The sequence below is a fragment of the Peromyscus leucopus genome, chromosome 2 (genome assembly GCF_004664715.2).
Source record: "Peromyscus leucopus breed LL Stock chromosome 2, UCI_PerLeu_2.1, whole genome shotgun sequence".
Taxonomy (NCBI): Eukaryota; Metazoa; Chordata; class Mammalia; order Rodentia; family Cricetidae; genus Peromyscus; species Peromyscus leucopus.
In genome coordinates, this window is record NC_051064.1 from 153,874,560 (window position 1) to 153,897,786 (window position 23,227).

General features: G+C 42.3%; 1 protein-coding gene across 1 annotated transcript in view; it reads left to right on the forward strand.

Moving 5' to 3' along the window:
• Positions 1 to 9,124: 9,124 nt before the first annotated feature.
• The window catches only part of Ssu72 (SSU72 homolog, RNA polymerase II CTD phosphatase), a 35,242-nt gene continuing 21,139 nt past the window's right edge, over positions 9,125 to 23,227 (forward strand). The window contains exon 1 of the mRNA XM_028891402.2: positions 9,125 to 9,504. Coding sequence (XP_028747235.1) covers positions 9,425 to 9,504 — 80 coding nt within the window. The 5' untranslated portion in view covers positions 9,125 to 9,424. The remainder of the gene's footprint in view (positions 9,505 to 23,227) is intronic.

Genomic DNA, 23,227 nt, shown 5'->3' on the forward strand with positions numbered 1-23,227 from the left:
CTAGGACCATGTGTCCTCTTCTGATTAAGTTCTATTAGACCTCCTCAGGGCCTCAACAGGATTCAGCTGTAGCTCAGTTATTAGAATGCTTTCCTAGTATTTAAAAGCTGCTGGGTTCAATCTCCAACACTGTATAAATTCGGAGTTGTGGGAACTATCTGTAACCTCAGCACTCAGGATATGGAGAATGTAGGATAAGTCACATTGGCAGCGGTGGCACACGCCTCTGATCCCAGAACTCAGGAGGCAGAGGCATTCGGATCTCTGAGTTTGTGACCATCCTGGTCTGCAAAATGAGTTCCAGGACAGCCAGGGCTGTTACACAGAGAAATCCAGTCTCCGGGGGAAAAAAAGTTCAAAGTAATTCTCAGCTATATGTTGAGTTAAAGGCCAAGAAACACCCACACACACCACCACCACCACCACCAACAATAACAAAAAACTCCAACTTACCAGCCATATGGAAAGAAATAAATTCCATTTAATTAGTAGGTCCCCCACAACTATGCCCCAGACAGAGCTATGTCTCATCCCAACCCTGTTCAAGTGTGTGGCACTTCTTGAAATGTCCAGTATGATCCTCCAGCGACATTTTACACTTCTACCCAAAACAAAACCCTCTGCTCTGCCTACCTTCAAAAACCTAGTCACAGCGTATGACTACCTTAGCCTACCAGAATGATCCATAACCATTTTCTTTGAATGAACTGAACCTCCATAAAGGAAGTGCCAGTGTTTCAGGGGGTGACCACCTTCCTCTAGAAGGTCCATGTGCTGAGTCACACGGGAGTTACCAAGAGTTCACTGTTACCAGGGCTTAGGACGTGTGAACCCTATTAGTCACTGTGGGTCTTGAGCACTTAAATGTGGCTAGTGTGACTAAGGAAAATTCTGCTTTTAAAATAGGGTTTCAGTGTGTAGCCCTGACTGCCCTGAAGCTTGCTATGTAGACTAGGCTGGGCTTGAACTCCCAGATATCTGCTGCCTGTGCCTCCCTTCTGACTGCTGAGATTAAAGGTGTGAGACTCAGCCTCCTGAGAGCTGGTGTGACAGGTATGCACCACCACTCCAGCCTCCTTTTCAGTCTTCCTCCTCTTCCCTTTCTCTCCCTCTCTCCCTGACCCTCCCTTTTTATTTTTTGAGACAGTTTCTTATAGAATGAGCTTGAACTTTGACCTTCCCTCCTTGACCTCTCAGGTGCTGAAGTGATTGCTGCAGACTCTATACAGTGTTGGGTGTCAGATCTGATGTTTTGTGTGTGCTAGGCAAGCATTCTACAACTGAGCTTCATTCCCATCCCTATTGTGAAGTTTCTAGTTATACCTTCAGCTTCTCTGATCTCTTCTACAATGTACATTTACCATTAATCCCAGCCAACGCCAGGCGGTGGTGGCACAAGCCTTTAATTCCTGTACTTGAGAGGCAGAGGCAGGGGATTTCTGTGAGTTTGAGGCTAGCGTGGTTTACAAAGCAAGTTCTAGGACAGAGAAACCCAGTCTCGCTGGGCGGTGGTGGCACACACCTTTAATCCCAGCACTCGGGAGGCAGAGCCAGGCAGATCTCTGTGAGTTCAAGGCCCGCCTGGTCTACAGAGTGAGTTCCAGGACAGGCACCAAAACAACACAGAGAAACCCTGCATCGAAAAACAAAAAAAAACAAAAAAACAAACAAAAAAAAATTTAATCTAGGTATGGTGGTTCAAACCCATAATTCCAGCAGCTAGAAGATGGAGGCAGGAGGATTAGAAATCCAAGCCCAAACTCCGAGACTTGAGACTATCTCAAAAATCAAAACACAAGTGGGTGTGATGTCTCACTAGGCAAAGGGCCTGTCAAGCCTGATGACCTGGATTTGATTCCTAGGACGCACAGTGGAGGAGTGCACTAACTTCTGGAGGTTGTTGTCAGACCTCTATATGTACACAGTCCATGTGGGTGCACACAAAATAAAGGAATGTAAAAAAACATTATTTTAAATTTCTGCCTATTGCCAAACATGGTGGCATATACACATAATTTCATTACTTAGCTGGCTGAAACAAGAGGATTGCTTTGACCAGCTGGCATTGTAGAGTAAGACAGTCTTACTAAGTAATGCTAAGGATTGAACTCAGGTCCTTGTAGATGTTGGCCAAGTACTCCCAGCACTGAGCTATGCTCCCACCTCTCAGCAGTTTTCCTTCCTTCCCTTTTTTTTTTTTTTTTTTTTTTTTTTGTTTTTTTGAGCTGACAGATTTCCCCTGCTTCTGCCTTCAGAATGCCAGGACATTGTGTGTCAGAATGCCTGGCCCCTTGATGTTTTCTCAACTCAAATGTGAAGAATTTGTGCGCGCGCGCACACAAACACACACACACACACACACACACACACACACACACACACACAGAGGCTGGGCATGATGGCACATGCCTGTAATTCTAGTACTCAGGAGGCTGAGGCAGGAGAATTACAAATTTGAAGCTAGCTAGGGCTGCACAGTGATACCCTGCCATAAAAATTCAAAAATCAAGAAGAAAAAAGAAAAACCCCTTCTCTATTCCACCTTTAGGTACTAACTCAGGGGAAATGAAAGTATTTTTACAAATTGTTCACACACAAATGAGATTATCTGTAATAGTCTGGAACTAGAAACAGCCCAAATACCCATACGTAGATGACTGAACAAAAACATGGTATGTCCAAACAATGGAAAGCAACATGGCAATAAAACTGGCAATAAGGAAGCTGGGCATGGTGGCACATGCCTTTAATCCCAACGATTAGGAAGCAGAGGCAGTTGGATCACTTGAGGCCAGCCTGGTCAACAGAGCAAGTTCTAAGACTTCCAGGGCTACATAGACAAACCCTGTCTCAAAAAAAAAAGGGATTGGCACTCAGGAGTTGAAGGTAATTATCAGGTATATATCTAGTTTGATGCTAGCCTGGACTACACAAGACCTTGTAATTTTAAACTATACAGATTATAGTAACAGGAAGTACTGTTATTGTTGTCTGGGGAGTAGTGGGTTGTCTAGGAAGACGACTGAGGCCTGGAGAAGAAGGGAAGGCAGGAAGGATTGCAAAGTGGTATGAAGAAAAGAGATTGTGTGTTTTGTTGATTTCACAGGTATAGAAATATAGGATATAGATATGATAGGACAAAAGGGTAGATTATTAAATATACATTTAAAGAGCAACACCTTGTTTAAAATGTTTTACATTGCTATGGATTTTAGTTTCTTGATACTAATTTAAAGTTAATCTTGTTATATTGTATGCATATTTCTACTGTTTAGGGTACTATATTGTGCAGCTTATTTGAAATTGTAACGTATAATTAAGAAATACAGATTAATAGCCGGGCGTTGGTGGCGCATGCCTTTAATCCCAGCACTCGGGAGGCAGAGCCAGGCGGATCTCTGAGTTCGAGGCCAGCCTGGGCTACCAAGTGAGCTCCAGGAAAGGCGCAAAGCTACACAGAGAAACCCTGTCTCGAAAAACCAAAAAAAAAAAAAAAAAAAAAAAAAAAAAGAAATACAGATTAATAATTAGTCATCTATGATAATCAAGCTTATAGTCATGTTATTTTAGTTTTCTAGGTATACATAGATATATTTCAGATAGATAGGTGATCTTCAAACACTTCAAAGACCTACAGAATATGGCATTTAAAGTGTTTTAAAAACTTAGATGTTCTGGACAGTGAGACACATCTGCCCCTGGCAGCACCAATTTACTTCAAAGAGAAAGATGAGTGTCAAAGACACTCCATATGGAGTTTATCTTCTTGGCAAAAAAAGCCATTTGGGCAAGAAACTGTTCTTGCCTGGACTGCTTGACAAAATGTTGCATTGACTGGACATGCAGGACCCATAGGAAGGTTACCACTGAAATTTGCAAGGCAAAATGGTCCTTTAGGTTCCTGCTTCACAGAAGAAACTGCCAGATATTCTACAGGCCACAGAGAGAAGCAACTGAGAGACTCTAGGCCTGTAGGCTGAAGACAGATGTCCCAACTTTACAAAGGAACATTAGGTGATGGTCCAGGCTGCCAGCTGTCTCTGTCATTGTAGATTTTTGGAAGTTTTGCTTACAATGTACTTTTTGTTTACTTAGGTAATATATCCTTCTGAGGTCTTTGATGTAGTTGAAGACCAGATAGTTATAATTTTTCTTAGTTATGATAAAAGATAAATTAGATATAAAACTTTAGACTCACAAATATAGGATAGAATATTTTCTTTATTTATACAAAGTACAAATGGACTAAATATTGTAACTGTAATTCTTGCTTGATAACTGTTTGTGATATGTAATTTTACTATGTTAAAGTTAAACCCTTCCTTTTTGATTAGACCTAAAAGGGGAGGTGTTGTGAGATGTTCTGTATGCTGTGAATGTGTTGCTCTGATTGGTTGATAAATAAAACACTGATTGGCCAGTAGCCAGGCAGGAAGTATAGGCAGAATAAGCAGACAAGGAGAATTCAGGGAAGGAAAAACAGAACTGAGGGGGAGACACCAGCCCCGCCATCTATGGAGCAGCATGTAATGGCACACAGGTAAACCCACAGAAAATGTGGCGACATATAGATTAACAGAATGGGCTGAGTTTAAGTATAAGAGATAGTCAGAAGTTAGCCTGAGCTAATGGCCAAGCAGTTTTAATTAATATTAAGCCTCTGTGTGTTCATTTGTGTCTGAGTGGCTGTGGCTGCAGGACTGTGGGACCTTAGGGGCCAGGAAGGACCAGGAAAACTTCAGCTACAATTCACATATCTAGAAAGACACCAAGTTTTATTACTTAAATACTACATTTATGATTTATTAGGTTAGTTGTGTTATTCTATTAAAAAATTGTTGCCGGGCGGTGGTGGCGCACGCCTTTAATCCCAGCACTCGGGAGGCAGAGGCAGGCGGATCTCTGTGAGTTCGAGGCCAGCCTGGTCTACCAAGTGAGTTCCAGGAAAGGCGCAAAGCTACACAAAGAAACCCTGTCTCGAAAAAAAAAAAAAAAAAAAAAAAAAAAAAAAAAGAAAAATTGTCCTAGCCAGGCATGGTGGCATTTTAATACCAGCTCTTGGGAGTTTGAGGCCCACCTGGTCTGCATAGTGAATTCCAGGCCACGCAGAGCTAGGTGGTGGCACAAACCTTTAATTCCAGCACTTGGGAGGCAGAGCCAGGAGGATCTCTGTGAGTTTGAGGCCAGCCTGATCTACATAGGGAGTTCCAGGGCAGAGCTATATAGTGAGACTGTTTCAAAAATACTGAAAACAAAACAACAAATCAACCAGCCAAACAAAAGGTATGCACTACCACTCCTAACCACAGGATTTTTTTTGGGGGGGGGGTTGTTTTTAGAGACAGGGTTTCTCTGTGTAGCCCAGGCTGTCCTGGAACTCACTCTGTAGCCCAGGCTGGCCTTGAACTCACAGAGATCTGCCTGGCTCTGCTTCTCGAGTGCTGGGATTAAAGGCGTGTGCCACCATCGCCCCGGCCTAACCACAGGATTTTAAAATAACAAATATTGTAAGAGTGGGGAGTCTTCATTCATCCCTCAAATCCTCAAGTCCTAGAAACACAAACAATTGCATGCTTCTTACTTTTTAAAATTTTTTAGGGTTTCTCTGTGTAGCCCCTGGCTGTTCTGGAACTTGATCTGTAGATCAGGCTGGCCTTGAACTCAGAGATCCACCTGGCTCTGTCTCCCAAGTGCTAGGATTAAAGGCACGCACGATCACCTGGCTCACATGCTTTTTTTTTTTTTTTTTTTTTTTTTTTTGGTTTTTCGAGACAGGGTTTCTCTATGTAGCTTTTCGCCTTTCCTGGGATTCACTTGGTAGCCAGGCTGGCCTCTCACATGCTTTTTTATAGTGTTCCCTTGACCCTGTCAGAGGGACCCTTAAGGATTTTTAGCACCTGGTTTTTAACAGGCCCCCAGATTTTAGCACTGACTGATGCCATGTTAGAGATAGCATTCTGCCCTTAAAATCCAGCAATAGTCCCTAAAACCTGACAAACTGGAAACAAAGACATAGTCCATAGTTCTGGGAAAGTCCCCAAGTAAAAGTCCCTAAATGTACTAACCTTGCTTTTTGGCTTCTGTAGTTCTGCTTCTTGCTAACTGAGATGTGCCAATCAAAATATGCTTTTTGTACATAAAAGACAAAGAACTGTAAGGCTCAAGGCTACATGATTTGGGAAAGTTCTCTGTGCAGCCACTGGGCAACAATAAAGACTTTCATTTTTGCTCTAAGAGTGTCTGTGTGATAGTCTCTGGTGGGCTTATCTCACAATAGATTCTCAAACTTTTTTCCTCAGAAACACAAAGAACAATGATGGCAGACTTCACTACCAATGAGGATGGTGCCCGCAACAACTAGGCTTCTGAGTTTTTCTATTTTCTTTTGGTTTTTCGAGACAGGGTTATGCTGTGTAGCTTTGAGCCTTTCCTGGACCCGGCTGGCCTTGAACTCACAAAGATCTGCCTGGCTGTGCCTCCCAAATGTTGGGATTAAAGGCATGCACCACCACCGCCCGGCTGGCTTCTGAGTTTCTTAATTTCCTCTCCAACAAAGGGTCTGTTTTTCACCCATGGCTACAGATCTGTTGTCACAGACATTCAGATACAGGCAACATCCATGTCCTTGTTTCTATTTCATTCTGGAGACAAGTGGTGCATTCTAATGAAATCTACAATTTAGTGATGTGTAGTTCCCTGAAAAAAAAAATTCACATCTAAGTTGAAGATCCTGCAGACTGACTGGTTGATTATAACATTGTGATTATAAAGATGGAACACTGAAGATTGAAGATAAAAATTTTCTTATACTATCTTTGCCCCTTCCCCCTTTGAATCAGGCTTTTATTCAGTAGTAACCTGGGCTGGATGTGAACTCACTATGTAGCACAAACTCATAATCCTATTGCTGTAGTGTCCCAAGTGGTGGGATTACAGGCATAAGCACCACACCTGGGGTTGGTTCTTTAATAGCCATTAGTTACTAACCTCTGATCTGACCTAACTCCTTCAACCATTAAGTAAAACCTTTGGTATATTACAAACCTAGCAGAAAAATAACTTCCACTAATTCCAAAGCTATAAACATAAGATTAATACCTGAAACCTATAGATTTTCCTTCTTTGACGTAACCTGCCTAGCTGATGTTTCTACTAATGTATGGATAAATGCACCAGTTTATGGCAGTGTAGCACGAATTGTTAGAAGGTCTAATCGACAAAAAACAAACCTGGAGCCAGGTATTGGGGTGAATGCTGGAAGATCAGAGAAGCAGAACCAGACACAGCCACCTCACCTTGCCAATTCCTCAACTGACCCTGTTTCTTCAGACTGGAAGCATCTGAGTCCTCATCCAGAATGAATCTCACCTGAACTGCTGCTAAAAGCCTAAAAGCTTAACCACCTCTAGTTCCTGGTTTTAATGCCTTATATACCTTTCTGCTTCCTGCCATCACTTCCTGGGATTGAAGGCATGAGTCACCACGCCTGGCAGTGTGGCTTTGAACTCACAGAGATCCAGATGGATCTTTGCCTTCAGAATGCTAGGATTAAAGGTGTGTGTGCCGTCATTTTCTGGCCTCTGTATCTAGCGGCTGTTCTGTTCTCTGACCCCAGATAAGTTTATTAGGGTGCACAATATTTTGGGGAACACAATATCACCACAGGCTTGCTTTTTTTCTGTGGCCATATAAAGTCAAGAAACTTCTCCCATGGTGGAATATGCCTGTTAGAGCAACCTGAATCCATGTGCTCAGGCTGTGATCATTCATATCTGGCTCAGAATAAATTCTTAGTTCCTCTGGAGCAAGAGTTACGTTTTGTGTTCATATTTCTCACACCATTTCTCCCCCAGTGGCTGCCAGCTTTCACTGTTCTGATTCTGTGGCGGACAGTTGCCATTCCTAGCCTCTCTTTTGTCCCGTTCTGACAGCACAGCAATTCACAGCTTTCTCCAAGCTGCATCCCTGCAGACCCCTGTAAGAAGCAAGGACACTCACTTTACAATAACAGTTCTGGGGACTCAGAGTAGCAAAAGTGAAAATAGTGTATTTCACAACCAGGGAAAGTCAAGGTTCAACCTAGAGCAAAAGAAAATTGACTAGCTTGCATATTTGGCACAAAATAGTGCTTTAAAAAATATATATACATACATATATCCCTAATTTTATTTCTTCACCTCCCCCCACCTTTAGTTCCTTTTGACTGAGTTCTTTAAGGAGTTACAGTCTTCCTGGTGTTCAATGTTGCTGCCTCATCTTGTTAGTTGAGGACATAAAGCCTTATCTATCCTGGGGATCCAGATTCTCTTCCCATAACAACTTTTCAATCTCAGGGTAAACTGAAGACTGCCAGCTAGGGAGATAGGAGATTAGTGCCTTGTGCTTAGCTGTGATTCCTTAATGAGCTTTAAATGCATCTCATACTGAAAATGGACCGAAATGACTTCTTTCTTTTCTTCCTTTCTTTCTTTTTTATGGAGGGGGGCTAGTTTTGGTGCCTGTCCTGGTTTTTATTTTGGTTTTGGTTTTTTCGAGACAGGGTTTCTCCGTGTAGTTTTGGTGCCTGTCCTGGAGCTCGCTCTGTAGACCAGGCTGGTCTTGAACTCACAGAGATCTGCCTCTGGAGTGCTGGGATTAAAGGCGTGCGCCAGTGCCACCCGACTATGATTTATTTCTTTTAGCTCAAAACTCAAGAGAGTTCTGAGAATCTCCAAACCACTCATCTAAACCATCTCCCCCCGCCCTTTTTTTTTTTTTTTTTTTTGACCATTTTTTTTCGAGATAGAGAAGAAAAGCAACAGGGCAGGCAGGCTATAAATCTTGTTTACGGAGTTCTGGGATTAAAGGTGTGAGCCACCAAACCCAGCCTTATTTCATTATCACTTAAATATTAAAAGCCCTTTAAGGGCTCTCCAAGGGAAATCACGTGCTTCTAGAAGTTCTGTGAACCTGAGGAAGAGATATTCGCCCGCGGCTGAAACCGGATTGTGAGACGTCCCACCTAGACCAAAGGAACCCGAGACAAGGTCTCACGAGACTTCCGCCTGGCCGTTTCCAATATTGCGCAAGCTCTGTGCTCAGCGTGTCATCAAAGGCGACGACAATTTAAGACGTCTGGACGCAGGCGCGGCGCACATCACTCTGCCGGCGCAGATGCTGTGACGTCAGTTGCCGGCATAGGTGGTCCTCGAGCACCGGCTTAAGCAGCTTTCGCCTCAAACTAACGCGGTGTTGGCCGGTCGTTCGGTCGCTCACCCGTGCTGATTGCAGTGCGGGCCCAGGAAAGCAGCGCCGACCCTCCCCACGCATTACGTCGCCCTCATTTCCGCGTTCTGATTTCCGGTTACCGCCATCTTCCCTGAGCGGAAGCCGACTTCTAGGTGGGATCTCCGTAGCAAGTGCAGTGGGTAGCGCGGTCGGTGCCATGCCGTCATCGCCGCTGCGGGTGGCGGTGGTGTGCTCGAGTAACCAGAATCGGAGCATGGAAGCACACAACATCCTCAGGTAGTGCAAGCTCCACCTGCTTTCTGCCCTCCCTCCTTTTCTTCCCGCAGATTCTTGCCCAGACCCCGGCTCTACATTGACTGGGCACCGCAGGTCGGACCACGCCCGGCTTACAGGCTTTTCGACCTCTCAGCGAGATCGTGCTCGCGACGCCCTCGTGTAGGGTAAGCATTACAGCGAAGTCGGTTTCAGAACCGAAACGTTCGTGGTCACAGGAGCGTCAGGCCCATCCGAGAGATGGCGTGCTATTCGCGGCCTGTCTGCGTGCTTGCCTGTGTCTGACAGCTGGCAGCCTCTGGTTCGGGACAGAGAGGCAGAATCACGGGCGAGGCCAAGGTCTTCCGTGATGCGAATGGTGCCCGACGGTTTTCTTTCCCGTGTATGTCGTCATGCCACATTCACTGGAAAGCTCTCAACACATCATATCAAGATGGATCGAGTCTCGAAGCAACAACAGTGACCCTGAGTTGTTAACGTCAGGAATTGAGTTTTTGTCGACATTTGCAAGTCTCATGCACAAGCCGCCACTCCCCACCCCATAACGCTAGCCAGTAATTTCTGGAACACACAAATTGGTTTGGTCCAGTGGTACCACCTCATATTTACTGACAATTCACCTGTGTCTAATAAGGCATTCCTCTTTGATAGTGTTTTATCTTCAAGATCTCTTGACAGAATAAGAAATAATGCATTGCATTACAGGTAAAATATGGTATCAATGTCAATTTTGATAGTACAGTAAAAACATCTTTTTCTCCCTGAATTAAGTATTTGTGAACTTTTGAGATTTTTTTTGTAAATTTTATTCTTTGAAAATTTCATATCTTCCCCCTCCCTCCCAAGACACAGGATCTTTGTGTAGTCCTGGCTGTCCTTGAACTGGATCGATCTGTAGACCAGGCTGGCCTGAAATTCAGAGATTCACCTGTTTCTGTCTCCCAAGTTCCCAAGTGCTGGTATTAAAAGGCGTACCGCCTGGCTTAGAGCTCACTTTTCACCTGCTTACCTAGTGTTGGGATTACTAATAGGAGTTCCCACCATACCGAACTGTCAAGAGTGCTAGTTGCCTATCACCTGTAAATTCTAAAATTCCATTCTTCCCAATGTTTACATCAGCCAGTGGTTCTCATCCTTCCTAAAGCTTTGACCCTTTAATACAGTTTTTTTGTTTTGTTTTGTTTTTGTTTTTGTTTTTTTTTTCGAGACAGGGTTTCTCTGTAGCTTTGTACCTTTCCTGGAAATCGCTTTGTAGACCAGGCTGGCCTCGAACTCACAGAGATCTGCCTGCCTCTGCCTCCCGAGTGCTGGGATTGCACCACCACTGCCTGGCTAATACAGTTTCTTATGTTGTGGTGAACCCCCAACCAAAATTTATATTCGTTGCTACTTTTTTTTTTTTTAATTTTAAAATTATTTATTTTTATTTTATATGCATTAGTGTTTTGCCTGGATGTATGTCTCTATGAGGGTATCAGATTCCCTGAAACTGGAGTTACAGACAGTTATGAACTGCCATGTGGGTGCTGGGAATTGAACCTAGGTCCTCTGGAAGAGCAGCCAATGCTGTTAACCACTGAGCCATCTCTCCAGCCCCCCGTTGCTACTTCATAACTGTAATTTTGCTACTGTTCTGAATCTTAATGTAAATATCTGTTTTTTGATGGTCTTAGGTGACTCCTGTGACAGGATCATCTGACTTCCAAAGGGTTCAGGAGCCACAGGTTGATAACCACTGACATAGACCATAATATTTACTTGGTAGCTTTGTTTTGAAGATGATAACATGCTTTGAATTTAACCAGCCTGGGTTACAAAGTATAAGACGGGCTATAAGACCCCGTCTTAAACAAACAAACAAACAAACAAACAAACAAACAAAAGGGTGTGAGGTGTCCTATTTCATTGTATTTTTCTGGATAGGTTTCTTACCCTTTTTCTCCTTTTGTCTTGGCCAAGGTGGCCTTGAAATAAAATTTATCTTGCCTCAGTGTGCTCAGGGTACAAGGATATGGTACTGCACCTAACCTTCTGAGTTATCGTTTGTTTACGCACACAAACTTATATAAACTCAACAGAGATTTAAAAACCCACTCTAGCCAAGTGGTGGTGGCAGAGGCAGGCAGATCTCTTTGAGTTCCAGGCCAGCCTGGTCTACAGCATGAGTTTCAGGAAGTAAAACAAAACAAAGACACCTCACTCTAACATGGTCCTCTTTTTTTTTTTTTTAATTTATTATGTGTATAGTGTTCTGTCTACATATATGCCTGCTCGCCAGAAGAGGGCGCCACAGATCTCATTGTAGATGGTTGGGAGCCACCATGTGGTTGCTGGGAATTGAATTTAGGACCTCTGGAAGAGCAGCCAGTGCTCTTTTAACTTCTGAGCTATCTCTCCAGCCCCTAACCTGCTCTTCTTAAGATACTGTGGACATTATTAAATATTTTTACACTTAAACCTGTGCCTGGAGGTAGAGGCTGGAGGACAGCTTTGGTTGTTTTCATCTTTAGTAACTTGACCAATCATCCAGTACCTCCACATTTTTTTTTTTAATTCTCTCTCTTTTTTTCTGTCTCATCTCATACTGTACCCCAGGTTGGACTTGAAGTTTTGACGCTCCTGCCTCAGCTCCCTCAAATGCTAGGACTACAGATGTAATCCCTGTGTTCTGTGCTTTCTCTCTCTCTCTCTGTTGCATTTTTCTGTACTGAATTTAAATACATTTATTCATGTTTAATGAACGAGGGTGGTTACAAAGCTATCAGTAACCAGAGAGATTCTAGGCAGCCATTGATTTTTATTATCATTCTATTAGTAGACATCAAGTGATTTTAACTTCAGGGACAATTTCCTTGTGCTATGTAAATATCTTTGCACAGGTTTTTGTTACTTATTTTAGTATAAATTGCTAGAAACGACATTATTGAGCCAAATGGTTGGCATGTTTCACATTCTTACAGTTTTCAAGGGTGCTTTCCAGAATAGTGCATATTTACAGTTCCCATTGCCTCTAAATCTCAGTATTCTTTCTTAAGACCAAAATAGAAAAAAAAAAATTTTTGTTTTTGTTTTTTCAAGAAAAGATTTCTCTTTGTAACAGCTCTCTTTGTCCTGGAACTTGCTTTGCAGACCAGGTCATCAGGCTTGACAGGGTCCCTTTACCTAGTGAGCCATTCCACCAACCTGTGTTTTGGTTTTTGAGATATTTTCGTGTAACCTTGGCTGTCTTAGAACTAGCTCTGTAGCTCGAGAATTCACAGAAATCCTGCCTCGACCTCCTAAATACTGGGATTAAAGGTGTGAGCCACTACAGCCATACTTAGCTTTGAATCCCCCCAGACAGGGTTTCTCTGTGTAGTTTTGGAGCCTTTCCTGGATATCACTCTGTAGACCAGGCTGGCCTTGAACTCAGAGACCTGCCTGGCTCTGCCTCCCGAGTGCTGGGATTAAAGGCGTGCGCCACCACTGCCTGGCTAGCTTTGAATTTCTAATCCTGCCTCCACCTCTAAGTGCTGGAATTATGAGTTTGAACCCATAGTTTAAAGTTTATTAATTTGTTCTTTTAGGTTTGTTTGTTTGTTTATTTTTTAAGAGACAGGGTTTCTCTGTATAACAACTCTGACTGTCCTGAAACTCAATTTGTAGAACAGTCTGGCCTTGAACTCACAGAGATCCCCTGCCTCTGCCTCTCAAGTGTTGGAACTAAAGGTGTGTGTCACCACCACCTGGCTAAAAAAAGGATTATGTATACTTCAAGAGGACAACAGGCTGGGTCTCGACTTGTTGCTAAGGCAGAAGTTCTAACCCTTTAATTTTATTATTAGCCAGGCTCTCACTTCATATAGTCTCAGTCCTAACCCTTTAATTTTATTATTAGCCAGGCTCTCACTTCACATATAGTCTCAGTCGCCCTACGCCACACTCCCAGACCTGAATTTTTTTTTTTTCTTTTGCCTGCATGTATGTTTATGGGCCACTTTATATGCCTGCTGTCCTCACACACCGGAAGAAAGCTTTGGTTCCCCTTGGAACTGGAGTTACAGATGGTTGTGAACTACTGTATGGGTGATGGGATTAGAACCTGGGTCCCCTGAAAGAGGAACCAGTATTCTTAAACATTGAGCCATCTCTCCAGCCATTTTCTGTTTTTCAGACATGTGTTAGGATCAAAGGTGTGTGTGCCATGTGCCTGTCCAATGGAAGCTGCATTTTTAATTATAAAAAACTCAAAATAGGCTGGGAATACAACTGAGAGGTAGAATACTCGATGAGTGTCCAAGGTTATGTGTTCAATCCTAGCACTTCAAAAACAAAGGACAAAGAACCTAGATAGGGACAGCATAGTTCAGTAGCATGCGTATCTGTTATGCACATTGCCTTGGATTTGGTTCTGTGATGATATATGCCTATAGTCTCAATACTTAGAGGTATAAACAATAAAACTAGAAGTCTTGTAAGTATCAACTACACAGAGAGTTGAGAGTTAAAGACCAGCCTGGGCTACATGAAACCTTGTCCAAAAATGAGAGAGACTGAGACAATCTTGTGATAGCCAGGGAGTATGAGGCCTAGCTGAGTAAATTTAAGTCCCAGGGTCGGAGAAACAAGCTTACTTGGGAGAGTTGGTCTGGTGAGTGCCTCTGCCAGGGTAATTTCTCAAAGCCATTTAAGTTCATCTTGACAAGTGTGTGTGTGTGTGTGTGTGTGTGTGTGTGTGTGTGTGTGTGTGTGTGTGTGTGTACACGTACGTACGTACATGTAATGTGGGGTCTGTGGAGGTTGATGTCAATAACCTTCTGTTATTCTCTACCATATATTTTGAGACAGTGAATTTCAGCGATAGCAAATTCCAGGTTACTACTATCTCCATATTTTCCATGCTGCTAAGATTCCAACCAACCACCACCATGACTAGTTGTTTGTTGATTTGGTTTATTTAAAGATGTTTTTCTTTCTCTTGAAGTTTTTTATGTATTAGTGTTTTTTTTGTTTGTTTTGTTTTTTTTTTTTTTTGATTTATTTATTTATTATGTATACAGCATGTATGACTGCAGGCCAGAAGAGGGCACCAGATCTCATTACAGATGGTTGTGAGCCACCATGTGGTTGCTGGGAATTGAACTCAGAACCTCTGGAAGAACAGTCAGTGCTCTTAACCTCTGAGCCATCTCTCCAGCCCTGTATTAGTGTTTTGTCTGCATTATGTGCATGTAGTGTCCATAGGAGAAAATAGTAGCCTGAGAAGAATCCAGGGAATTTGAAGAAAAGGAATTAACCAGGATCCCATAAGTCCTTGATTTGTGGGAGGCTTCAAAATGCCACTGTCACAGCATATGTCATGGGCCACCAGAGTTGTGCCATCCAGTAACTGGTAGTAACTGACACATGATTTAAACATAGGCCACTTTGAGGTACCATGAATTTCTCTGTTTTTAGGCCATGTTATCTATCCATAGTCTTTTACATGGAGGTGGCATAAGCTGTCCCTGCTGTATGTTTTTTGGTTCTCGGTATACTATATAAGAAAGTGAAGTAGAAATTGTTTAGGTACATGAAGAACATGGAACCAGTATACATAGAATCCCTGCACTGGAAGGGCTAAAGCATAAGGATCACAAATTGCAAACCAGCTTGGACTCCTCCATAGTGAGAATTTGTCTTGAAAAAAAGGCTGGGGGCTGGAGAGATGGCTCAAAGGTTAAGAGCAATGACTCCAAAAGTCATGAGTTCAATTCCCAGGAACCACATGGTGGCTCACAACCATCTATAATGAGATCTGGTGCCCTCTTCAGGGCTGTAGGCACATATGCAGGCAGATCACTATATACATAATAAATAAATCTTAAAAAAACAAATTCTTTTTTTTTGTTTCTCTCTTATTATTTTTTTTCCTTTTTTTAAATTTAATTTTATTTTACAATACCATTCAGTTCTACATATCAGCCACAGGTTCCCCTATTCTCCCCCCTCCCACCACCTCCCCTTACCCCCAGCCCACCTCCCATTCCCACCTCCTCCAGGGCAAAGCCTCCCCCGAGGACTGCAATCAACCTGGTAGACTCAGTCTAGGCAGGTCCAGTCCCCTCCTCCCAGACTGAGCCAAGTGTCCCTGCATAAGCTCCAGGTTTCAAACAGCCACCTCACGCAATGTGCACAGGACTTGGTCCCACTGCCTAGTTGCCTCCCAAACTGATCAAGCCAATCAACTGTCTCACCTATACAGAGGACCTGATCCAGCTGGGGGCCCCCTCAGCCTTTGGTTCATAGTTCATGTGTTTCCATTCATTTGGCTATTTTTTTTTTTAATAATTGAGTAAAACCGAAATTTATTATAAGCCATAGTCGTCCTAGGGACCTCCATGCTATACATATAGCCTCCATGGTTCTATGGGTTGTGGTCTGATTATTTTTTATTTTATATCTAGAATCCACTTATGAGTGAGTACATACTATGACTGTCTTTCTGGGTTTGGGTTACCTCACTCAGGATGATAAAAAAACAAATTCTTAAAAATAAAAAAAAACTGGGTGTGTTGATACATACTTACAATTGCCCCATACTGTAGGTAGGACAAGGTGGTTGAGATTTGAAGCCTACTTAGGCTATATAGAGCCTGTTTCTTTAACAAAGAAAAAAGGTCTTAAAAACATCCCTCCCCGAGAACATGTGTACCTTCACAGGTTTTTTTTGTTTTTTGTTTTTTTAAGATTTATTTATTTATTATGTATACATTGTTCTGTCTGTACATATCCCCACAAGCCAGAAGAGGGCACCAGATCTCATTACAGATGTTTTTGAGCCACCATGTGGTTGCTGGAAATTGAACTCAGGACCTTTGGAAGAGTAAGCAGTGCTCTTAACCTCTGAGCCATCTCTCCAGCCCCCTTCACAGGTTTTAAGGGACTATCACTAGTTCTCATTTTGTTCTTAAAAAAAGTAGAATTAAGACCAAGGAATTGCTAAAGAGAATGGACTTCTCCTTAGCTGTGAATGTGAGACAAAATTGAGTATATCAAACTTAAAACAGCTTTAACCACCAAAAAGTTATTGCCTAAGCAGGCCCGATGGCTCAGGGGGTAAGACACTTACTGTTCAGCTTGACAACCTCAGTTTGATTTCTAGGACCCACATGGTAGAATGAGGGAACCAACTACCACAGATTGTCCTCTGACCTATTCACGGGCACATGCTAAATAAATAATAAATGTAGTAAGTGATTTAAAAATTTACAGCCAGGTGGTAGCGTCGCACGCCTTTAATCCCAGCACTCAGGAGGCAGGATAGACACAGGCGGATCACTGTGAGTTCGAGGACAGCCAGAAACACTGTCTTGGAAAAAAAAAAGAAAAAGAAAAAAAAATACATATGTGCTTGGTACAGTGGCACACAACTTTAGTTCCAGCACTCAAGAGACACAGCATCTTTGGGAGTTTGGTCTACATAGCTAGTCCTAGGCCTCCCAGGGCTACATGGCAAAACAAAACCAGAAAAGTTATTGTCCATGTTTAGATTGTCTTCTCAACTTACCTTTGTAGGTGAGAAAACTGGTGGAGTCCATTCTCTCAAACTTTTCTAGTGATAACGTAAATTTTGTCAAGATATTTTAAAAGAGTTTTACTTTCTTTGTTAGTTGATGTTTTGTTCCTGTGACAAGTGACTGAGAGAAATATCTCAAGGGAGAAAAGATTTGGGCTTAAAGTTTCAGTTCATGGTCATTTGGCTCTGCTGTTTATCACCCTGTGGTGAAGAAGGGCATTGTGGAGAGGACCTGATGGAATAGAGCTGCTCACCTCTTCACTCATGATGAGGATAAAATACATTATTCACGGTAATTTATTTTGTCCAGCTAGGTCCTGCCTCTTGTTGCTCTCCTCCTTCCCAATGTCATCAAATTGTGAATCCCTTATATTAACCCATTGATTAGGTTGGAATTTTTGAGCTTTTTTTTGTTTTTGTAGATTGGCTGTCCTGGAAATTGCTATATAGGCCAGGCTGACCTTGAACTTCTGCCAGTGCTGAGATCCACCTGCAGATACAGAGATCAAAGATCTACGCCATCACACTGGGCTCCATGAACCTTTTTGGTGAATGCTTTATAACCATACCATAACATCTCATCAGCTTTGAAAACATTGGAAGACTAGTGGCCTGTGAACAGTTGATTTGGGTTCTACAGACATGATGTCATCAGCCTTCTACAAATCAGGCTGATAGGCTCTGGCTAATCTTGAGTAAAGATGACAGGATTGTAGTACTTACTGTTTAGAGATGTGCTTGCTTTTAGAAGCAATGGCAGTCCTCCATTAAAACAATAATTTTAAAATCTCATTTATCACTGCAGAACATTAAGAGGCAAAAAAAAAAAAAATCAACCTTCGCTGACAATTTGGACATTTTCTTTGATATACATGTTAACATTTTACTTTCAATCTTTGGTACAACAATGAAACAATTTTTTTCCTTAAAGTAACATTTTCTACAATGAATTCACTGATAGATTTTTGATAGGTGTAAAAGACATTTATTTTCTGGAAGATTAGACAGAATAGTTGTCCTTGAGACAAAGCTGTTGGTTGACAGGAGTATTTTTATAACATTCATTGCCTTTATGTAAGAAGCAGATTGTCACCATACAAGATGGGCTGTTATGCCAGTTTCAGAAGCTTCAGAGAAAACAGAGCTTCTGTTGCTAATTAGCCTTTTTGCCACCTGGGAACAGCTTTTTTGGGGGAAACAAACTGCATTGCAATTTATTTTTAAAAAGGATGCTTAAAAGTAATAGTTCAGAAAGGTGGAGGTGGGGAGGTGCTTCTAATGTGATGACTGACCTTGCAGGCCGCTCTTAGACTTGCAGCCACATCAAGACTAGGTTGGTTGTTTTGGGGATGATGTAATTATGGGAATGTAGATAGATTAAACTGGAGAATGTTCCCTTTGGAAAACCCTGCACCACCCTTAGCAACCCTCTGGGGAGTTGTGGTCATGTCTATCCTGCCCACTCTCTAAGTCCCAAAGGGACTGGCTTGGTCTATATAATGATTGCGTTGTATGCCTCTGACTCCTACTTTTTTTTATTTCCTAGGCTGGTCTCAAAATTTTGATTCTCCTGCCTCTCAGCTTTCTGATTACCTGAAACTTCAGCCTTGTGCCAAAGGGCCTAACTCCATACCTCACTTTTAGTGCTCCAAAGGAATGACCAAAAAGAAAGGAGCCTTACGTTTCCTGATTTTTGCTTTTCCCATTGTTAAGATGATTCTGGTGATCCCTGTAGAGTGGGTCTTAGGCAGTGGAGGGACCTTTTAGGAAAAGTGGTCTTAGCCCTTTCTTGGTTTGACTCAATTAAGATGACTTCTTGAAGCTGGATGGTGGTGGCGGCACATACCTTTAATCCCAGCACTGGGGAGACAGAGCCAGATGGATCTCTGATTTCAAGGCCAGCCTGATCTATTGAGCAAGATCCAGGACAGGCGTTAAAACAACAGAGAAACCCTGTCTTGGGCCGGGGGAGAAAAGATGGATGACTTCTTGAATACCTGATTTATTCATATTTGGTCACAATAGTAGTCTTGGCTATCATGAAACTTGCTATGTAGATCAGGCTGGCTTCAAAATTACAGAGATCTGCCTGCCTCACATACCACCATGCCCTGCTCCTTGCTTGAGTTTGTGTTGCTTTGCTTTTCTTAGTGTAGATCTTATTTGTCTTTCATTACATGTTCTATTTTTAAAAACTTTAGATTTGTATTTTTATGTGTATTCATGTTTTGCTTTCATATATCTGTGTGCTACATGTGTGCCTAGTGCTCATGCAGGTCAAAAGGAGGGCTCATGGGTGCTGGAGAGTTGGCTCAGAGCATTTATTATTGCTGAAGATTCAGGTTTGATTCCCAGCATCTACATGGTTGTTCACAACTGTTCATAACTCCAGTTCTAGGATGCACAGAAGTAAAACACTCATGCATATAAAGTAAATTTTTAAAAAAAGAATAGGAGAGCCAGGTGGTGGTGGTGGTGGTGGTGGTGGTGGTGGTGGTGGTGTGGTGGTGTGGTGGTGGTGGTGGTGGTGCACTCCTTTAATCCCAGCACTTGGGAGGCAGAGGCGGCAGATCTCTGCAAGTTTGAGGTCAGCCTTGACAGCCAAGGCTTCACAGAGAAACCCTGTCTCGAAAAACCAAATAATTATAGGTAGGTAGGTAGATAGGTAGGTAGGTAGGCAGATAGGTAGATAGATAAGAAGAGGAGGGCATCAGATCCCCTGAAAGTGGAGTTATCAATGGTTGTGAACCATTATATGGTGCTAGGAATTGAACCTGGGTCCTCTTCAAGAACAAGTTTTCTTTACTGCAAAGCTCTCTAGACCCCATACTTACTCTGTTTTAAAAACTCATCGGCTTGAAGAGGCAAGTCTTTGTCTTATGAGTCTTAATCCGTGCACTCATGTGGAAGATGCCAATGGTAGGTACTGGAGCACCATAATTTGGGTATGTGAACTATAAAATAAAGGGCTACAACATCAAAGGATGTGACAGTCAAATGATCTAACCTCATGGTGCTTCTCTGGACCCTAGGTACCTTTAAGGTGTGTGCCACCACACCTCATTTTTATTTCTGTTTTCCTGAAAAATACATCTTTTACTGCACATCATCCAAGTGTGTAAGGAAACTGTTTCAAATTTAGGTTAAGGGGACCCTCTGCTTTGACCCTTCTCAGGAAGGCATTGTATGTCTGTTTCCTGTCACCTGTCATGGCTGGTTGTGTCACCTTTCCGGTTCTGACCAACACCTGGCATTTGTTGTTTCCTAGCTCACGTTTTGTTGGAACATTGGAATTTTTGTGTTTCCGAGACAGGGTTTCTCTGTGTAGCTTTGGAGCCTATCCTGGAACTCACTCTGTAGCCCAGGCTGTCCTTGAACTCACAGAGGTCTGCCTGTCTCTGCCTTCTGAGTGATGGAATTAAAAGCATGCACCACCACTGCCTGGCCTCCATTTTATTTTAATAGCTCAGGTATATGTGAACTTTGGGTTTTAATGATTCTCTGTTTTAGGTGGTGTTCATTATGTGTCATATTCTGGGGACCTGGTTGTATAGCTCAGGACATTCTAGAAACACATGAACTAACTCACCTTTTTATCAACCTCAGTGGATTTAGCTCAGGTGTTCCAACTTAAATGTGAACTACTTTTTTCAGAATTTTTATTTATTTATTTGGTTTTTTTGAGACAGGATTTCTCTGTGTTTTGGCTGTCCTGGAACTATCTCTGTAGACCAGGCTGGCCTAAAACTCAGGAATCTGCCTGTCTCTGCCTCCAGAGGCCTGGAATTAAAGGCATGCACCACAGCACCCAGCTAGAATTTTTTTTTTTTTTTTTTTTTGAGACAGGGTTTCTCTGTGTAGCTTTGGGCCTTTCCTGGGACTCACTTGGTAGCCCAGGCTGGCCTTGAACTCTCAGAGATCCGCCTGGCTCTGCCTCCCGAGTGCTGGGATTAAAGGCGTGCGCCCCTACCGCCCGGCCAGATAGAATTATTTTTTATATGCATGCCTTTGTGAATTCCTTGTAAATGACATGTGTAGTGGTATAGGACTGGATTGCCTGGCACCAGCTCTCTTTTAGCTAGCTAGACCTCTCTGCTGCTTCTTCAAACAGTTCTTGAACTCTGCACAGACTTACAACCAAGTAGTTTGTTGGCTTTTGGCTTTGTGATCACAGGCAATACTCTATGAATGTCTTTTCTATGGCTGTGTGTGTGTGTGTGTGTGTGTGTGTGTGTGTGTGTGTGTGTGTGTGTGTCTGACTGTGTTTCTGGAAGTGAAGTTCTGGGTTGCAGGTTTAAGGTAGTTTTACTTAGGTGTAGACTCATTACCCACTTTAGATGCTGGCTAAGCAGCCTTTTGTCTAGCTGCAATAGAAATCTCTTTCCTAATTCATGTCATAGTATTTCTGTTTGTTTGAAGTCCACCAGTCATTTATTTACTTTACACTTGCTGCATGATACCATGTGATACTCTTAGGATATAACAATGTACTAATATGATAGGTCCTTTCCTGTCTTGACACTGTAAGAAGTGACTTAGAAGCAGATGTGAGCTTTTTGCTTTCTTCCTTTTCACCCCTCACCCTCATCTTCTTCATCATCATTGTTCTCATCTCTCTCTCTCTCTCTCTCTCTCTCTCTCTCTCTCTCTCTCTCTCTCTCTCTCTCTCTCTCTCGTTCTTTGAGACAGGGTTTCTCTGTAACAGCCCTAGCTGTCCTGGAACTCGCTTTATAGACCAGGCTGGCCTTTAACTCACAGAAATCCACATGTTTCTGCCTTCTGAGTTCCAGGATTAAAGGTATGTGCCTCCTCATCCAGCCCTATCACCATTATTTTTTTTTTTAGAGTCTCAATATATATTATAGTCAGATACACCCTCAAATTTATGTTCTTCCTGCCTTAATTTCAAGTTTTTGGGTTTTTTTTTTTATTTTTTATTACTTTTTTTTCAAGACAGAGTTTCTTCATGTAGTTGATTTATTTATTTATTTACTATGTATACAGAAGAGGGTATGTCTTTATTTATTTATTTATTTATTTATTTATTATGTATATAGAAGAGGGCACCAGATCTCATTACAGATGGTTGTGAGCCACCATGTGGTTGCTGGGAATTGAACTCAGGACCTCTGGAAGAACAGCCAGTGCTCTTAACCTCTGAGCCATCTCTCCAGCCCAACTTCAAGTTTTTGTATGATGGGTTTTTATTACTACTTCTGTTTACCTGGAGCTCTCTTAAATCGAATAGTTAAAAGTAGTACCTGAGGCCTGGTGTTGGTGGCTCACGCCTTTAATCCCAGCACTCGGGAGGCAGAGCCAGGCGGATCTCTGTGAGTTCAAGGCCATCCTGGTCTACAAGAGTTTTAAGGCTACATAGTTTTATTCCAGATTAATTTCTGTGCATGTAGCGTGTTGTGACAAACTCAGAACCGTGGTTTTCAGTGATGATGGCAAGCCCTCTGATTGTACACATCAAGTTCTGTGTTTGAGGTACTTTTCTTCTCTAGTTACAAATATAGTTGGCGGGGCTGTTTAGGTCACATGGTTCTAATTAGATTATCTTGTAGCTTTTCTGCATTTTCTCTGTTTTATCAAAATCTGCAGCCTGCTGGGTTCCATAAAGTCACTACAGCTGTTGTGGCTATTTGTCCCTGCAGGACCCCCCTGTTGTACTTAAGTGTGGATTGCCAAGGAGTTGGTCAGGTTGACTACAGTGTTCTAAATTTAAGGCAATCAGCATTTTGAGTTCACAGTAATATCACTAAACAGTTATAGTTCTCACATTTAGCTCTGTAATACTAATTCTCCTCTGATTAAATTTATGTAACTTGTTATAGAATTTTTTAAAAGTGATTTTAACATTTTATAAAAAATTTTTAAATGTAGTTTAGTTGTGGTGACACAGACTCAATCTCAGTACTCTGGAGGCAGAAGCAGGCTTTTGAGTTTAAGGGAAGCCTGATCTACATGGAGAGACCAAGTCTTAAATAATAATGATAAATAAATAAGAGCCGTCTGTGGAGATGGCTCATTTGTTAAAGTGCCTGCTCTGAAGCATGAGCACCTGAGTTCAGAGTTCCAGCTTCCATGTAAACGTCAGACTTGTGCGTGTGTTTATGTGTATGACTCCAGCACAAACTAGGGGCACGAGTGTGGGATGAGAAGGGTGGGTCTCTGCAGCTCATTGGC